At 38.2% G+C, this 19,493-nt stretch overlaps 1 protein-coding gene and 1 long non-coding RNA gene across 3 annotated transcripts; one reads left to right on the top strand and one right to left on the bottom strand.

Moving 5' to 3' along the window:
• Nucleotides 1-124: 124 nt before the first annotated feature.
• calcrlb (calcitonin receptor-like b) lies at nt 125-13,512 on the top strand. 2 transcript variants are annotated; one of them, XM_011481346.3, is made up of 13 exons: nt 125-287; nt 4,155-4,230; nt 6,347-6,476; nt 7,614-7,724; nt 9,147-9,259; nt 9,339-9,433; nt 9,513-9,618; nt 9,687-9,840; nt 9,925-9,985; nt 10,069-10,135; nt 11,306-11,524; nt 11,654-11,695; nt 12,963-13,512. In XM_011481346.3, the coding sequence occupies exons 2-13, from the start codon at nt 4,180-4,182 to the stop codon at nt 13,167-13,169; spliced, it is 1,356 nt and encodes a 451-aa protein (XP_011479648.1). In that variant the 5' UTR covers nt 125-287; nt 4,155-4,179; the 3' UTR covers nt 13,170-13,512. The 2 variants fall into 2 exon arrangements, with proteins under 2 accessions (XP_011479648.1, XP_011479652.1); XM_011481350.3 differs by having other exon boundaries at nt 152-287; nt 9,342-9,433; nt 12,963-13,169.
• On the bottom strand, nt 13,307-19,412 carry LOC144988670 (uncharacterized). The gene is made up of 2 exons (XR_013652641.1): nt 16,627-19,412; nt 13,307-13,486 (listed from the first exon to the last, which is right to left on the bottom strand). It is a non-coding gene; the product is annotated as an uncharacterized LOC144988670 (long non-coding RNA).
• Nucleotides 19,413-19,493: the final 81 nt, after the last annotated feature.

The following is a 19,493-nucleotide window of genomic DNA, read 5'->3' on the forward strand; positions in this document are numbered from 1 at the left end:
TTTTATGTCATGTTGTGGCCTGCAGGTGACAACTTCTCATCCCTTTGTGCATCATTTCCTTGTTTTGATGCTGGGCCGTGGGTTGAGCCTCATCATTGGTCCAGTGATGTCATGCACCGCCTCTGTTGGCTTTTTATCAGCTCTCCTCAGGCTCGGCGTCGCCTCTCGCCTCCTGTGTCAAACACACACAGAGGAGCTCCTGCTGAGGAAATCGGCGTCTGCCTGGCGTGATTTCCCCGCAAAGATCACTGACGGAATACTCAACAGGTTTACCCGCTTCTGTGAAGGTAAGCGTATTACAAAAACACAATCAAATCCATGTTTTTGCTGCAGGAAAAATGGCTAAATTTCTGTTTTTGTGTATATTTTTGAGCACAAAAACTGTATCAGGACAATAGTTATCCCACAGCAGAACAGAAAGGCCTCCAGCAACAACATGTTTCTAAAAAAGGGCAACTCAGTTTTTTTATTGTCTCATTTGGGACGCTTCACTCAACGAGGCGGCATTCGTTTCTGTCAGAGCCTTTTGGGAAGTCCAGCGGCGCGTGTTTGGGTGTGTTCGAGTAGATTTAATCTGCAAGAAAAGTGCCAAAAACTTCCTGAATAGGTTTTGGAACAGTTTAAAATAGCCTCTGCGCCAAAAGAACGACTTTTCATACAACTTTACATCATTTCACAAACATTTTCTTTGCATAACTGCACTATTGAACCCTTTTTATGCCCCCAAAACAGCACAGGATTGTTTGCTGAGTAAATAAATGCAGGCTGCAGATCATATCAGACTCTATTCTATCATTAAAGCTCCTTCAGGCCCTTCACCGCCCTGCTTCTGTCAACCTGGTCGGAGCTGCACTTGACAAATTCATGAAAACGGTACTTTTCACAAAATAGCTCCTTTTCTATTGCTTTTATCTCCATAGCAACCATTTCATCTTTTGGTCGCCTGGGGGGGACGAACACGTTGATGTAATTATTAGAGGAATCGGCAAAAGTACATTTTTGGATTTCCTTAGCAACCAAGGTTTTTTGTTGACCACGGCCACATTCCTTATATTTTTATATCGTGTGTCATATTGTTTCATTCAGCTTAAGCCAGGGATTCGAGTATTCAATTTTCAAAATATGTGTAAAAAATGTGCAAGCAACAAGGAAACGCCACTCTTTCAAGCTAGCCGCGCTAACGCTGTTCAAACTGTACAAACTGGAAAACAAAAAGAAGCTTCCTAATGATGCTCAAGGAGTTAGGCAGTGATAGACTGAAATTCTGAGGAGGAGTTTTAATTTGTAGACTGTGCTAAAGGAGATTTTTTTTTTTTTTTTACATTCAAGATGGCGGCCTCTTCTCGGGGTCAAAGGTCAACAAAACTTCAGTTGGGGTTTTAAACTTAACGTGGTGCTGTGTGTGTGTGAAGTTTTGTGAAGATTTCCCAAATGGAGGGTTTTTTTTTTCCATATTGTGGGAAAACATGAAATGAATTTCACAATTTGCAACAAAATAGCAGAAAATTGTATTGTGGCCATCCCATAATAATTCAGTTCTTTTTAAATTCCCTGATAAATATGTTTTGGTTTTGTGAGTGGATTTTTTTTTTTTAAGTGTCCCTTAAGAGATTTTAGCCCCGTTAATTTTTTTTTTTTGATAGTTTCTCCCGCTGTGATGTAATCATTTTTGTAGGGAGGGGTTGTTATCGGTTTCCAAAATTTATTTTCATCAGATACTAGGTGTGTGCAAATTTTGGTCAGTCTTTGACGGGGGTGGAATTTTTGCTCAAAGACGAAAATAGAATTGTGAAAACATAAATATCGTATTTCCGTGATAGCCAACCTCCAACTCTCTTAGCAGTAAAATAAATTATTTCAGATTTTCTTTTTCTTGTTTTTTTTTAAAGCAGGTTTTTGGCTTTATTTACAGCGTGCTCTTTTTTTCTTTTCTTTTTTTTTAACTTCCTGGTTTCTAAAATTGCTGACGGGATAAGTGTTGTGGGGCGATGGGGGAGGGGGCGGGGTTCCCTTTCTGACATGTTGATGCGTTTCGACTAAATCTCAGTGAGACTTGCTCAGCATTCACCGTGCAGGAAGGAAGCTGCGGGGAACAGAGGAAGCTAGTGGTCAAACCGGTGACCCTGACATCCCCAAAAAAAAACCTGCCCCGGAGAGTTAAAAAAGCGCTGACTCGCTTTTGGCATAAATAAACCTATTTTAACGTAAATCATCTGGACGTGTTAGCTGGGCAAAAGTAAACTATAAAAAAAAAATACAGCTATTGCAAACAACTGTAGGGATTTTGCAGTAGGACATAAACGTGAAAAATTACTGAAAAAGAAAAAAAAAAAGCATAATTTGACTATCAGTTACAATAAAAAAACATGAATCAACAAAAATTGTATAAACAATAATTGTGCTCTTAAAAAAGGAATCCCTACCTCATTAAAAAAAATTGTGAAATTCCCAGATTTTTGACAACACATTTACGAGATTCATTTAAAAACACTAAAAATATGATGGTATTGTTTTTTAAAAATGTCTTTAAAAACATTAGAGCACTAGATATATTTATTTTCACTAATCCTGAGATTTTCAATTTAGTCAATCTGAGGTTAGAAAATTATACAAAATGATTAAAGATTTTTTTTAAATCAGTGTGTGACAACTTTATTGCGCTTCTTAAATGAATCGTAAACATTCTCAAATGCACATACTGAAGCAAAAATGTTTTTATGAAAAAAAGTGTCAATAAAAAGTCAGGAGGACCAATATTTTTTCAGGATCTTTAAAAAACTTGACTACAGCATTGCTTTTTGTTGCCACAAAAAAGTGCCTCTACTTACGAACTTACATGGAAAAAGATATTTTGGGGAAAAAAGCTTTACATTCTCTTCTTCCACAAAAATAGACCATCATGTACTACCAAGAATTAGAGTCAAATGTCGATTTACAGGGAAAAATAAAAAATACAAAAAGATACTATAACAGTGTATGTTTTACAGTGGAAGTGATGGCTTAATTAACACCATAGCGATCCAACCCGTTTTTTTAAACATTGTCTTTGTTTTAAGTTATAAAAAAAACGATGAAAAAGTAACTAACCGTTCCGTTTTTGCTTATTTGTTAAATCTTTTTTTCACTGTAGATCAAAAGAATAAAGAATTAAAAAAAAAAAGCAGCCCAGATCAGGTGCCTGGTGGTACGCCATGAGTAATTGGGGTTATTTGGAGGCCACGTGATTCATTGAGAGGAATACACATAAAAATTAAAAAAAACATAACATTTTTATAAATTCATGTGTAAACCAGGACTATATTAAAGTTGAAACATAATTACTGTTCCAGCTGTCTGTGGGAGGGGCCGAGTCTCAGGCTGCAGAGGCGCTGTATATTAAGAAGTGTTAAAGTTGTTGTATTTGTCCAAAAATGTCTGATTCAGGCAGTTACTGTATAGTCAGCCACTTTAAAATATTATTTTTATATTGTGAAAAAGGTGTTCAGTTATAAATAAAACAATAGATTAAAAAACAAAACAGATGAAAGAGACTTCTTTCAAATATAAAATTAAAAAAATTGTTAGGTAACCAGAAATTGCCCAAAACAATCTATTTTAAAGTTTTTGAGGCTTTATCCAACTACACTAATCTTCAAAAATTAATTGATTACCAAAATATTTTTGCTAGGTTAGCATAAATACGAGGCCTTTAGCATTAGCCCAACATTTGTGGTTCTCCTATGTCTGAAAGGTTTTTAAAAGTTCTTTAACAACATAAGTAAGTTAGAGTCAAGAACATAATAAAGTGAGGGAAAAACTGACAAATAAAAGCTTCTAAAAAACACTTTCAGAGATTGCTCTAAGCTAGGCTATTGTTTGTTAGCTCAGTTTTTGTGATGTTATTCTTTAAAAGAAAGTACTACAGTTTTTCTATGTTGCACAATAAAATGGGATTTATTTAATAGAATACAATAGAACTCACAGAGCTGAAATAATATAATATAATATAATATAAAACAAACCCAATTGATTTTAGTACAATCCAAACAGAATCTTGACCGTTTCAAATCTTTTTGGCGGGTGGAAAAAAAAACATTTTTAATTTTAAGAAATTCAACCTGCATTGAGCATTTTAGAGATCTAGAAGTAATTGGATGTTTTTTGTTTTTCTTTAGGACCTGCGTGAAGATCAGAGCACAAATGGATCTGAGCTGCATCGTCTACCTCCTGGTCCTCTGCTCCCTTGATAAGGTAGGTGGTAGCTCCCATTATAGCTTTAAAAGATGTCAAATTTAGTTTATTTATGAAGTTTTGCAAGATTTCAGTTTAGTTTTAATTAAAATGCCTAAATGTCTGTCAACAAAGTCATTATACAAGAGTTCAGGTATATCTATTAAGAAAATTGATACACTCAGAAATAGACTGCAAGAACAAACTGAATTCATTTGTATTAAGAACAAATTGGTAATCTAATGGTTCCATCCATGACTATATACTAACAGGAACGGCTTTGTTTGATTTTTATGGATATTGTTAGTATACTGGTGCAGAAAACACAAGAGTATTTGGTCGCTAACAAAAGTTCATTTCAATATTTTGTAACGGGACCGTAGTTTCAATGATAGAGGTCAGAGGTTTCTTGTACATTTTCAACAGGTATTGCTGGTATTTTGGTCCCTTCTCCCATGCAGATCTTCTCAAGAGCAATCGCCAACTCCCCTGACAATTTGTCTTTTGGATTGAGGTCCAGAGACTGGCTGGAACATTACGATAACTTGAAATGCTTTTTTACCTAGTCACTCCTTGGTTGCCATGGCGACTTGTTTGAGAATAATTTTCTTGCTGGAAGATCCAGTTTCAAAGGTCTCACTGATGGAAGGTGTTTTTTTTTCAAAATCTCTCCATATTTGGCACAATTTATCCTTTGCTTCATAAGGATCACCTTTTCTGCCCCCTTTGTAGAAAACCAGCCCCAAACCATGATGCTTGCACCCCCATGCTTCTCTGTGAGTATGGTGTTCATCTTCCAAACACGGCAAGGGAGGTTTTTATTTAAGAGCTACATTCTGGCCTCATGTGACCACACAACTTCCCAATCCTCCTCTGGATCATCCAGATGGTCTCTGGAGAAGACGGACGTGGACATGTGTTGGCTTAAGCAGGGGGATGTTTGGAGTACTGCAGGACTCATGTTACTGTGGTCCCAGCTCTCTTCAGGTCATTGATCAGTTGTTGGCCCATGTTTGTTCTTGGCTGTTTCTTCATTGTTCACCATATCCTTTGTACACCAGGGAATAACTTTCATGGAGCTCCAGGTGGAGGCAGATTGTCTTCATGCATTCATCTTCTGAACTGTTTTGTCTCTTTCGGGGTCACACTGCTGGAGCCTATCCCGGTCACTTGTGGGCGAAGGCAGCGGACATCTGTCATCAGTCTGCCGCAGGGCAGATTGTCTATGAACTTATATTTCAGTTAATGTCTTCTCTACAATCAGCTTGATTGTTGTCGATTGGTTCATCCCAGTCTTCTGCAGGTCTAAAATCTTGTTTTTGATGTTCTTTGACAGCTCCATCAGGTTGTTTCTGTTGTCCTTTGACAGCTCCATGGTCTGATTTCTAATGTACTTCGGCAGCTCCATGGTCTGATTTCTGGTGTCCTTTGACAGCTCTATGTTTGGTTTCTGGTGTCCTTAAACCCAGCTATATGGTCTTGTCTCTGATGTCCATTGACAGCTCTATGGTCCTTTCTATGGTGTCCTTCGACAGCTATATGGTCTTTTCAATGGTGTCCTTCGACAGCTCTATGTTTAGTTTCTGGTGTCCTTCTACAGCTCTATGGCTCTTTTCTGTGGTGTCCTTCTTTGGTCATGGTGGTGACACTGCAGTATGACTCTTCAAGGGTATTGATAGGTGTCTTTATACAGATACCCAGCTCAAACAGGTAACATTAATAGAGGTAAGTAGATGAGGACAGAAAAACCTCTTGAAGAAAAATCACGGCGCACAGGTCGGATATACAGTGAATACTTATTTTCTCCACCAATATTAATATATTCTTTTAAAAATTTAAACAACAGTTTGGTTTTAATTGTCCTATAGTCATTAAAAGTGAAAAAGAAATTTAAATGAGATTCATAAGTAAATTTGAATCTAACCTAATTTCAACAATGTCAAATAGTTTTGGATTTGTAACTTAATCCATTACAAAGAGACAGATTAACAAAAGTAAAATTATTTGATGATTGAATTCTGTGAAAATTACAGAAATATATTTTATTTCTTTTGAATTTCTATATCTAATCTACAGTCTTTTGTGCATCCTGACATTTATTTTTCTTATTTTGTGTTTGTCAACTTTCCTCCATTAGTTGGTAGAAGCCACACCTCAGGAGCCTCTAACACATTTGACTGAGTGGATGCACAATCGCATTTCTAAAGCGCAGTTCCAGTGCTTCCAGAGGATTGTGAAAGAATCAAACACCAGAGCAAAAAGCAACGGTGAGCAAGCAAATGGACGTACAACCTACACTAACTCTAACGCAGATAACGTGAAGTGATGTTGTGTGTGTGGGTGTGTGTGTAAGTGTTACTAACAAGGTTGTAAGTAAGTAAGTTAAGTTATTTTGTAAATTCTATTTGTACAGCATCTTTCACAGACAGAAGTCACAAGGTGCTTCACAGGTTATACATATATACATATAAAAACATAAAAGACATATAAAACAATCATCTCGAGCTTTGCAAAAATAAAACGTTTTCAGTTGACTTTTAAAAGAAACCAAAGGTTGGGAGTTAGCATAGTCGCAGTAAAAATTGTTCTAGCGTTATGCGTCTGTTTTTTTACATGTCAACACGTTTGGGAGTTAGCATTGTTGCAGTAACATTTGTTTTAGTGTTATCCGTCTGTTTTTTACATGTCAACACGTTTGGGAGTTAGCATTGTTGCAGTAACATTTGTTTTAGTGTTATCCGTCTGTTTTTTACATGTCAACACGTTTGGGAGTTAGCATTGTCGCAGTAACATTTGTTTTAGTGTTATCCGTCTGTTTTTTACATGTCAACACGTTTGGGAGTTAGCATTGTCGCAGTAACACTTGTTTTAGTTTTACCTGTCTGTTTTTTACATGTTAACACATTTGGGAGTTAGCATTGTCGCAGTAACATTTGTTTTAGTGTTACCTGTCTGTTTTTTATATGTTAACACGTTTGGGAGTTAGCATTGTCGCAGTAACTGTCTGGTGTTTTACATGTTACTAACAAGGTTAAGAGTTACAGGTTTTGCAAAAATGCTAAAACAGCTAACAAATTTTTTAACCTGGCTAACATGTTGCGTGTTATAAGCTTTAGAGTTACTCTGAACGTCTGACTGACTCTTTTAACTCGCTTACTGCCCCTTATTGTTTGATGTGTCTAATAAATGACATAAGTTTCAAAATAGACAATTCATTAACGGTGCGAAATGGAATCTGCTGCACCCTTTAGTATGGAAAATGCGATTGTCAACGTGAAACTCTACATTGAAGAAAACACTATATTGTTGTTAAATCAGAAATAAAAGCAAAACAAGCTTAAAGACAGATGGTTATCGGAAAACGTCACTTGGTCTAACTGATCTGTGTGCTTTGTTGCTGGAAGTGGGACCGGTGTGCAACATGACGTGGGATGGATGGTTGTGTTGGGACGAGTCTGAACCTGGAGAAAAAGAACAAAACTGTCCAGGCTACTACAAGGACTTTGACACGCAAGGTGAGCTTCTGTCACTTTGTGCAAAAACGTGCTGCTCTTCTACAGATGCTACTAAATATAACAAAATAAAGTCCAAAAGAATAACTTTTTTTTAAGTAAAAATATAGTTTAGGTTTTGGTTTGTTGACATGATGACATTGTTTCCAATTGACCTGTGTTCATGTTATATTGGCATTTTTAGAAGAGAGAATTTGACCTCTGTGTTGATAAGTAGTTCCTTTGCACATCATTTAGCAGAATTTATCAAGTCTGAAAGTCAAAACGTCACCAAATAATGTTTGGTTTTGCAATATTAGAAGGCACAAGTGAATACCTGTAAGATATTTTTTGTCAAAGGTTTCTTAGCTAGCTGAGCATTAAATTATTTTACAATACAGAATAAATTAAAAAAGTATTCTAAATGAAAATAATGAAGTAGCAGAAAAACATTTCAAAAGCAGTGAAAAGAAGTTTAAAAAAAAACGAGTCTAGCAGTGACAGGTTTTTATGCTAGGCTAGGTTACCTCCTCTTTTAAACATGAGTTAATTAAGTTTTGCCATATTAGATTAAGTCAAAGAATCCCTTCATTTTTTTGTACGAAAGTGGCTAGCTTAGCATTAGATTACAATTATCCCAAAATTACATTTAAACAGTATAAAAAAAATTTGAAAAAAGATTTGACTGAAAAACCAATGATATTTTCATGTTCAAACGACTCTCTATGGCAGGAAAAAGAAGCTTTAAAAAAACGGCTAAACCAACAGTGAAGGGGTTTTATGCTAAGCTAACTCCATCCTCAAAATCTGGTTTTGCTAGATTACTTACAAGATTTAAAAAAAAAATTACTCACAAAAATCCCTTAAAGATTTCTTTCTGGTCAAAGTTTCTTAGTTAGCTTAGCATTATATTATATACATCTAAAAATTACATTTAGAAACAATATTTTGGCTGAAAAACCAAGCTAGCAGTAAAGGGTTTTTATGCTAGGCTAAGCTAACACCTACATCCAAACATAAGTACCAAAAAGCTGGGGGAAAAAATTATTTTGGTCGCAAGTAAAACTTAGCAATATTAAGATATATTTGTACATTTTTGATTCGCACAGCATTTGTATAGTCAAATCTCATTTTTTATTATTCCAAGCGCAAATTACACACTAGCTTTCAAGTTAATGTATTTATCGAAAGTTAAGTAGCAATCCTCCATTTGCAGTTTTGAAAATTATATCAGGACAATTTTACATTTAAATGAGATAAAAACAGTCATGAAAAAATGTGTGAAATAATCATTTAATGTCCAAAAGATTAAAAAATCAAGTAAAATCAAAGGATTTTCAGTTAATCTTGTAACTGTAATTCTTTGTCATTGTTTACGTTTGACTGCAATAAAAAAAAAGTGTGTTTTAATGCTCTTCTAACCTCGAGTTTAAACCTCTTGAGCAGCAATGGCAACCAAGGTCTGCACAGACACTGGAGAGTGGGGGCGCCACCCAACAAGCAACCGAACGTGGACGGACTTTAGGAATTGCCAAGCTAACGTTACACATCACGGGGCCGTAAGAAGAAAACAATCTCAATTTTTTTTTCTACAAATAGTAAATTATTTAGTTGTCTTTAATATTTGTTTTATATTAGCAGGCTGCAATGACTCACTTCTACTTGATCATGATTGGTCATGGACTATCACTTGTATCGCTGCTCATGTCTTTAGGAATCTTCTTCTATTTTAAGTAAGTTAAAATGGCACTAAGACTTTGGTTGCAATGTTAAAAGTAGTCATTTCAATGTTTTCCTCTCTGATGTCCACAGAAGTTTAAGCTGCCAGAGGATAACGCTACACAAAAACCTCTTCTTCTCGTTTGTGCTGAACTCAGTGGTGACCGTAACGTGGTTCTTGGTTCAGAAGGAGGACACTGTGAGTGATCGGGCTAACAGTGGACGTCGTACCAAATTCCGCCGTATCATTTCCTGTTCTCCTTCCAGGCTAGCTGCAAGCTGCTCTCCTTCATCCAGATGTACACCATGAGCTGTAACTACTTCTGGATGCTCTGTGAAGGAATTTACCTGCACACCCTGATCGTCGTGGCGGTGTTCGCCGAAAAACAGCACCTCCTGTGGTATTACCTGCTAGGCTGGGGTTGGTGACGCTTTGTTTCAGTTCAACAATAACAAATAAAACACTTCACACGTCTCACAACCCACTCCAAACGTACTTTTGCAGGTTTCCCACTCGTGCCAGCGGTCATCTATTCTATAGCGCGCCAATGCTACTACAATGACAAGTGAGTCTTTATGACTGACATTTATCCCTGTTTTAATTGATGACTGACTGAGATGAGTCAGCAAATTTCTCGCACTTTTACAGATGCTGGGTCAGCCCTGCTACATCCCTGCTGTACATCATCCACGCTCCCATCTGTGCTGCATTGGTGGTAAGTGGTAAATGGGTTTAGATGATTGGTTATTTTTGGGGCTGGTGCGACCTTACTTTACCTGGGGTTGTGTCAACCCAAACACGGAAACATGAGAAGGAAATCCCTTACTTTTATTGTCTTTAATCAATCAGGTACTTCATTTACAGTGGCTCAAAATCGCAACACACCTAGTCTAGTTATTTCCTGTGCTACATCCCCAAGGCTACGAAAAAGGATGCCACCTTTATTTGTTTTGAAATTGTTAACCCTTTAACACCTAAGTCGTATACGCTTACAGATGTTTACATGATTAAGGTGAATCAATAGGTTGTGGCGCGAAAAAAGCGGCTTTTAACATTGACTTGGAGTTGATATGCGACACTTTACTAGCGGAAAGTGTTGTAACATTGACTTTGCACTGATATGCGACCTGTTACTTGCGTGAAAGGTTCCAGCCTTGACTTGGCGGCGATAGATGACACGTTCCCAACGTCCAGTTTTGTAATGTCGACTTGTTGTCGATGTGCTATACCTGACTAACGTAAAGTGTTGCAAGATCGACTTGGTGCAGATACTCAACACATTGCCAACATTAACTGTTTCAACATTGACTTGGCGCCCACATGCAACACGTTACACACGTAAAGAGTTGTAACAATGACATGGCAACGACGTTAGACACGTTACTAATTTAAAGTGTCGCAACATGGACTTGGCCTTGACATGCGACAACAAACTAATAACCTGATCTTTCATGTCTTCTATACATTGACTTTATATGAGATGTAAAGATAAGCAAGTCTGTGGAGCAATAAGGCTAAAAAATTTTCAAAGTAGCTCCTCCCACACGCATCAAGAGTGTCAAGTTCCTTTTTTTGGACACATCAAGCTCCTAATTTGACACACGCCATAAGACACAAAGTAGACGTAGGTGAATTTAGTATTAGAGATAAATCTATACTTGAAAAGACCAGAAAATATTTCCAAATACCTAGTGACTTTTTTGACACATTTAGTCATCTGTACGACATTTCTATGAATTGAATTTTTGCTGCCGTAATCGTCAACCTCTACTCAGAATGTAGAAATTATAAAATCCCTAGTGTGATCTCATTGAATACCATGTTGGTATCAAAAAATGAATTCCATTTTTTGGTTTGTCATTTTGCTTGTTTATTTTTTTTCCAGGTGAACTTTTTCTTTCTGCTAAACATCGTTCGGATTCTCATCACCAAGCTCAGAGTGACGCACCAGGCGGAGTCCAGTCTGTACATGAGAGCTGTGAGAGCCACCCTCATCCTCATCCCTCTGCTTGGTATCCAGTACGTCCTGCTGGCCTACAAGCCCCACGATCACTGGATCGCAGAGATCTATCTGTACATCATGAACATCCTTATGCACCACCAGGTCAGTACACTCAACGAGAGCAGCTAAAGGACAGGAACGGCTCTGGACGCAACATAGCTACCACAGGGCGATCTTTATTCATAACCTAAATAAAAAGTGTTTACTTTTCTTGCTTTCTTTTAACTACAGGGTCTTTTGGTTTCCACGATATTCTGCTTTTTCAATGGAGAGGTGAGAAATGACTTAATTGGTTGTTTTGTAAAATCTTTTTATTGTCTAGTGCTTAAAGTAGTTAGGCAATTTAAAAGCCCCATATGAAAATATTTGTTGGGTTATTTGCCTCTTATTCTGAAATTTTATTTCAAATGTATGCAAATTTAGCATTTAGGAATCATGGGATGCTAACGCTAATATTCTCATAATCTACTCCGTATTATTGGTTGTGTTGTAAAAGTCTTTACATAATGCTAACATTGTTTTAATTATTCAAAATTTTTCCCCTAATATTGTGCCATTTCAAATCGGACTTATTTAGATTTAGCAGTTAGCTTACATGCTATCATTCTCATAGATCATCCAGTTTCAAATGAATGTTTTCAGTCTAAGTTTGTTGCTGACTTATTTTGTGAAATATTCATATCAACAAGTGCCAAGAAAAAAATTTAAAAATTGTTTTTTATTCTTTATTCTATACTTTTAACTTTGATTTATTAGAATTTAGCATTTAACAACTATGGGATGCTAACACTAACATTCTCATGATACATTTCCGATTTATTATTTTTTGGTCAATTTTTATTTGTCAGATGTGTTATGATGCACTAAGATTGCTTTGATTTTTTTTTTTAAAAGCTCCGTCTGAAAGTGTTGTTAGTGCTTGTTGGGTAATTTTTGTTTTTTTTCTGAACATTTAATTTTAATTGTCAAAATTTGGCAGTTAGTAATATCGGGTTACTAACACTAACATTCTCATGATCTACTAGGGTATTCGATTTTAGTCTAATTTTATTAATGGTTGTGCTGCAAACATCTATGTATTCTACTGCTATACTGTCATTACTGTTCCTGTTTTTTTCTCATATTTTGACCTTTCAACTTTAACTTATTAAGATTTTTTTTTAAATTAGCAGTTAGCTAACATGCTATCATTCTCGTACATCATCAAGTCACTTAATATTTATTTGCTTTAAAAGATACAAAGATGTATTCATTCAAATTTTTAAAATAAGTTTTAAAATAAAAAACGTTTTGTAATTAAAAATACATTTTTATTCCTTTTCTTGTTGGTACAAAAATAATTTATAATAAATTTTACATTTTTTTTAATTCCCTTTTTTTATAATTAAAATAGAAATTTTAAATAATATTAACTAGTTTTGACCACTATTGTGTTTGGATTTTTTTTGCTGTGTCATGATGATTTATTTTAAGAAGTAAAAAACTTTATTAACCATATCAAAAAGTCCAATAGTATTGACAAAACGGCCTTCTCTTTCAGGTTCAGACTGTCCTTCGGAGACACTGGAACCTGCAGCGGATGCAGTTCGCCGGAACGTTCGCCAACGCCGACATCTTCCGCTCGGCCTCTTACGTGGCGTCGTCGCTCACGGAGGTCCACCGCTGCTACAGCATTGAAAGCCACACCGAGCATATAAACGGCAAGAGCTACTCAGACATTTTCCGATCAGATGGCCCTTTCGTGTGAAGAGAGCGGGACGGCGTCTGCCACTTTCGGCACTTTTAAAAATCAGGGCGTTCCCTGATAGGTTTTTCTACTTTCAGAATAATCTCCATATTTGGACAAACATGATCATAAGCAAATGTTTGAAGAGGCGGTATGAATCCAAGGACGTCTATTTTTTTATTTGTTGCTGACATGACAATGCAAAGATGGTTGAGGACTTGACGAACAGGAAGTTGTTGAGTTGAGCATTTCCCGCTGTTTCCGTGTTGTTCGTATCTATGTTTTTTTTGTCATTACTGCGATGTTGGTGTTTGTATCAAAAAGGAAAAAGGGCTAACCTAACGAAACTCTTCTTTCTCTTTCGGCTTTTCCCATCAGGGGTCGCCACAGCGAATCATCCTTTTCCACCTCACTCTATCATGGACATCTTCTACCCTAACATTAGCCAACTTCATGTCCTCTGTTAAGACGTCCATGTATCTCCTCTTTGGCCGTCCTCTTGCCCTCCTGCCAGGCAGCTCCATCTCCAACATCCTTCTACCAATATATCCACTATCCCTCCTCTGAACATGTCCAAACCATCTCAGTCTGGCTTCTCTGACTTTGTCGCTAACACAGGCAACATGAGCCGTCCCTCTGATGTACTCGTTCCTTATCCTGTCTAACCTGGTCACTCCTAAGGAGAACCTCAACATCTTCATCTCCGCTACCTCCATCTCAGCCTCTTGTCTCTGTCTCACTGCTACCGTCTCTAACCCATAGAGCAGAGCTGGTCTCACCACTGTCTTGTACACCTTTCCTTTGAGTCTTGCTGGCACTCTTCTGTCACACAACACTCCTGACACTTTCCTCCAACCGCTCCAACCTGCCTGCACTCGCCTCTTCACCTCTTTTCCACACTCCCCATCACACTGAACTGTTGACCCCAAGTACTTAAACTCCTGCACCTTCTTCACCTCAGCCCCCTGTAGCCTAACGCTTCTGCCTTGATCCCTCTCGTTCAGACACATGTATTCTGTCTTACTACGACTGACCTTCATGCCTCTTCTTTCCAGAGCAAACCTCCACCTCTCTAGCTGTTCCTCCACCTGCTCTCTACTCTCACTGCAAATTACAATGTCATCCGCAAACATCATTGTCCAGGGAGATTCCTGTCTTACCTCATCTGTCAGCCTGTCCATCAGCATAGCAAACAAAAAAGGACTCAAAGCTGATCCTTGGTGTAGTCCCACCTCCACCTTGAACTCCTCTGTCTGACCTACAGCACATCTCACCACCGTCATACTTCTCTCATACATGTCCTGAACTACTCTGACATACTTCTCTGCCACTCCAGACGACCTCATACAGTACCACAGCTCCTCCCTCGGCACCCTGTCATACGCCTTCTCTAAATCTACGAACACACAATGCAGCTCCTTCTGACCTTCTCTGTACTTTTCCATCAACATTCTCAAAGCAAAAATGGCATCAGTGGTGCTCTTACGGGGCATGAAACCATACTGCTGCTCACAGATCTCCACCTTCTTCCTAAGCCTGGCTTCCACTACTCTTTCCCACAGCTTCATTGTGTGGCTCATCAACTTTATTCCTCTATAGTTGCTGCAGTTCTGCGTGTCACCCTTGTTCTTAAAGATCGGGACCAGAACGCTTCTCCTCCATTCCTCAGGCATCTTCTCACTCTCTAAAATCCTATTGAACAACCTTGTTAGAAATTCCACTGCTGCCTCTCCTAAGCACTTCCATACCTCCACAGGAACGTCATCAGGACCAACGGCCTTTCCGCTCTTCATCCTTTTCAGAGCCTTCCTAACCTCATCCTTTCCAATCTCTGCTACTTCCTGCTCCACAACAACCACATCTTCCTCCCTTCTTTCCCTGTCATTTTCCACGTTCATCAGCTCCTCAAAATACTCCTTCCATCTTTTCTGTACACTCTCCTGGGTTGTTAGCACCTTTCCATCTCTGTCCTTAATCACCCTTATCTGTTGCACGTCCTTCCCATCTCTGTCTCTCTGTCTGGCTAGCCTGTACAAGTCCTTCTCTCCTTCCTTTGTGTCTAACCTGTCATATAGCTCATCGTAAGCTTTCTGTTTGGCCTTTGCCACCTCTCTCTTCACTCTACGCTGCGCTTCCTTGTACTCCTGTCTACCTTCCTCAGTCCTTTCTACATCCCACTTCCTTTTAGCCAACCTCTTCCTCTGGACGCATTCCTGTACTTCCTCATTCCACCACCAAGTCTCTTTACCGTCTTTCCTCTTTCCAGATGACACACCTAGCACCTTCCTACCTGTTTCCCTGATAATTTCTGCTGTAGTTTCCCAGTCATCTGGAAGCTCATCCTGACCACCCAGACCCTGTCTCAACTTCTGCCTAAATTCCTCACTAGTTTCTTCATTCTGTAGCTTCCACCACTTGGTCTTCTTTTCTGTTTTCCCTCTCTTCTTCTTCCTGACCTCCAGAGTCATCTTACACACCACCATGCGGTGCTGTCTGGCTACACTCTCTCCTACCACCACTTTGCAGTCAATAACCTCTCTCAAATGACCTCGTCTACATAGGATGTAGTCCACCTGGGTACTCCTACCTCCACTTCTGTATGTCACTCTATGTTCCTCTCTCTTCTGGAAGTAAGTGTTGACTACAGCCATTTCCATCCTCTTCGCAAAGTCCACCACCATCTGTCCCTCCAGATTCCTTTCCTTCACACCAAACCTGCCCATCACCTCCTCATCACCTCTATTGCCCTCCCCAACATGCCCATTAAAGTCTGCTCCAATAACAACTCTCTCTCCTCTGGGAAAACTCTCTATGACCTCATCCAACTCACTCCAGAATCTCTCCTTCACTTCTAACTCACAGCCAACCTGTGGCGCATACCCACTGACTACATTCACCATCACCCCTTCGATTTCTAACTTTAAGCTCATCATCCTGTCTGAGACTCTTTTCACCTCTAGAACACTGTTTACAAACTCCCCCTTCAGAATCACTCCTACCCCGTTTCTCTTCCTATCAACGCCATGATAGAACAGTTTGTATCCTCCTCCAATACTACGTGCCTTGCTGCCCTTCCACCTTGTCTCCTGCACACACAGTACATCTACCTTCCTTCTCTCCATCATGTCTGCCAGCTCTCTGCCTTTCCCTGTCATTGTGCCAACGTTAAGAGTCCCTATTCTCAAACCTATGTTCCTGCCTTTTCCCTTCTCTCTCTGGCCACGGGCCCTTCTGCCTCCCCTCTTTCTTCGACCAACAGTAGTCAAATTTCCACCGACACCCTGTAGGTTAACAGCATCGGTGGCGGTCGTTGTTAACCCGGGCCTCGACCGATCCGGTATGTCTAAAGTGTTGTGGATGATTCGCATGGTTATTTTGGCAATTTTTACGCCGGATGCCCTTCCTGACGCAACCCTCTCTATTTATCCGGGCTTGGGACCGGCACAGAGGCAACTGGCTTGCAACCCCTGTGGCTAACCTAACGAAACTGACCAATAGTTAAGCCGTTAAACTAAAAATTAATTCAACTCGGCTTGACAAAATGTAAAATAAACAAATACAAATGAGGACAAAATATCTTATTTCTAAGTCAAATTTCTTTGGAGACTTAAATTTGTATATGTTTGTACGATTGCGCGACGTTAGCATCAACCTTAACATAGCCTATGTACTATTGCACGAGGAGTAGAGGACTTTTTAATTATTTTTGCCAGTTTTTGGTTTTTGTTTTTTAATTCCCAATGCTGGAGAAACAAAAATGATTCTGGTTTGAATGTTACAGTGGGAAAGACCCGCCATCGCAGCCAATAAAAGTAACCGTGCAAACAAAGCTAAAGTAACTCTACAACTTATAAACAAAATAATGTCGCAACTAGAAAGAAGCGCTGCTGCAAATAAAAACAGCCAAATTCACATTCTTTCAGCTTATTGTTACCCACGCCTTGGATTATTGTTAGCATCATTATTAATGATAAATGGTAATCAGCTGCCATAGGCATTTAGTTGTTGGCTTTTCCAACCTGATGTGTTTTGGTTCTAGGCTCTCACGGAACAGTGTTTTACTCCGATATGCAGCAAAACAGGAAAAGTAGTTGTTTTGAATATCGTTAGCCACAGCTAACAATAAACCGGCATCTTCCAGTTTATCTTCAAGCCTGTGGCTACATGGCCGAACCAAATACACATTAAATAGTGACACTGAATACTAAAGACCGTGTGTCGCACATTTAGAGCATTTTCCATTTATGAAAATTAGGTCTTTTTCGATAAATGCGTGATTAGTGTTTCTTGCTTCTGTCATTCGCCAACGTCCGCAGATGTCCGTCGACGGTTTCGGCCGACGGATCTTTACATGAATTCGGTTTTGAGCTTTTCAAAAAAAAAATCGAAAATTACGCAGCTTAAGCATATTTTACGTAGTTAAACGCAGTCAAATTTGTGTCTTTCCACGACCGTTCCAACTATGTCTAACAGACTTTTCACGGATGTACCACCAATGTATAACTTTTATATCGCGTACACGGCGCACACATTGGTTAAAACTATGTATTTGATGCCCGAATCACTAATGAGTTGCATGTAAACAGCACAATAATCACTTACGGTTCATGTTCTACGTTTACATGTTCTTTGCGTGGTTTATTCGTGATACATCTGGGAAAATTTCACGGAAAGACCACAACTTTTCTGACTTTTTCTACAGAGATGCACGTATGATCAATTTGTGCAATATGCACAAATTTGCGCGATCATTCCTTTTATATTTGCAGTTTCTGTTTACACTGTTACTTTTTTTTTGCCGCTATTCACTGATTTATGTAAATACATAAATATATCTAATTGATTGTGTAAATATGTAAATGGATGAATTGTATGATTTTGTATATAATTTTATTTTATATTTTTCGTAGGTTTTTATCACCTACACTACATTACTAACACATAAACACACATAAGACATATAACAATAGTCCACTGTTATTTTGACCCACTCTTCCCCAAATTATTGATGCAAACTCTAAATGCAAAGTTATTTAATTTTGGAATAAAGTCAAATTGGGAATAAATTGCCTTTTAATGGCCAGCCTTTCTAACCTATAGCATTTTGTAGGTCTTCGGTTGTGTGTAGGGGTGTAAGCAAAGGAGAAAAGAAAATACAATATTAATAATATTAATAAAATGCAGTAATAATACATATAATGGTTTACATTGGGATTAAAAATTACTTTCTAAAGCCGGAAAGTGTCAGTCTGATCTTAATGTTAACCATTACGATCATAAAAGCTAATTGCTAGCCTTCATCCCAGATCCAGGGACCTTAAGCTAGCAACATGCTAAAAACTGTCATATCTTTTTCAACATATATTTATTAAAAATGTTTAGCTTAAGTAGGCTAATGACGCACTTCAAAGATATAGCTAGCAGGATAAGCTAACATAGATAGTGGATATTTGGAAATAACTGCTGTGTCTACATAAAAACATAATTTAAGGATAATTGTTTTATCAGATTTTTTCTAATGTGATGCAGCTATTGTTATGCTAAGCTAACACCAGCTAGCTTAAAATGTTTTTTTTCTAGAAAGTGGGTTTTTGCAAATAACTGCTGTCTCTAAATAAAAATTTCCTCTTGAGCTTTTAATTTTTTCCTTTTTATTCAGACTTTTTTAACATAAGATGTGGCCACCAGGTGTTATGTATAAATGCGATTTCCGCCTCTACAACTGCTTAAAAATCTACTACTGCTTAATCAAGATATTCATATTTTTGCAGAGATACGGCAGGAAGTTATGAAGGAAAGTCACGTCTAAATTCTCATTGTTTGGTAGTAAAATATTGTCAGAATCTCGTTTTTTTTTTTTGTCACAAAATTTTTAGGAACTGTTTTTTGAAAACACAAGTGATAAATTGCTAACTAATTAATCGATAGAAAATATGACTTTTTATTTTCTGTCTTTGGCTGTTCCCCCATGAGACAGGCTGTCTTCATTGTCTCTCCGACATATTTATGGTCATTTAGGGTGGGACTTCCTTCTCTGACCCGAGAAGTTGTTAGCCGGTGTAACGAGGCTAATTTCTACACAAAGCAGGGTGGGTTTGCTCGTCAGCCAGAATCTATATGCCTCTAAGAAGCAGGTACTGCTGGGAAATCCCACAGGAAAACAGCTATCTATATCAGTCAGTTCAAGAGGACGCCAATGAAACTGTTGGCGGATACCACGTGTGGCTTTTCTCCAACACATCTGCCACCAAAACTAATAAAAAATATGCAACGACTGCCATTGCAAGTTAACTTCCCTATCCACTTTTATGGTTTCCAGCCATAACCTCCATCTGCTTGGGACAG

The sequence above is a fragment of the Oryzias latipes genome, chromosome 2, assembly GCF_053564925.1.
Source record: "Oryzias latipes strain Hd-rR chromosome 2, Olatipes_Hd-rR_3.1".
Taxonomy (NCBI): Eukaryota; Metazoa; Chordata; class Actinopteri; order Beloniformes; family Adrianichthyidae; genus Oryzias; species Oryzias latipes.

What these genes read in the sequence shown, in the direction of transcription:
- calcrlb (XM_011481346.3), top strand. Translation starts at nt 4,180, where the DNA reads ATGGATCTGAGCTGCATCGTCTACCTCCTGGTCCTCTGCTCCCTTGAT. An exon ending in ACGTTACACATCACGGGGCC is followed by an intron (nt 9,260 to 9,338) that starts GTAAGAAGAAAA and finishes GTTTTATATTAG; the next exon opens with CAGGCTGCAATGACTCACTT. An exon ending in TCTGCTTTTTCAATGGAGAG is followed by an intron (nt 11,696 to 12,962) that starts GTGAGAAATGAC and finishes CTTCTCTTTCAG; the next exon opens with GTTCAGACTGTCCTTCGGAG.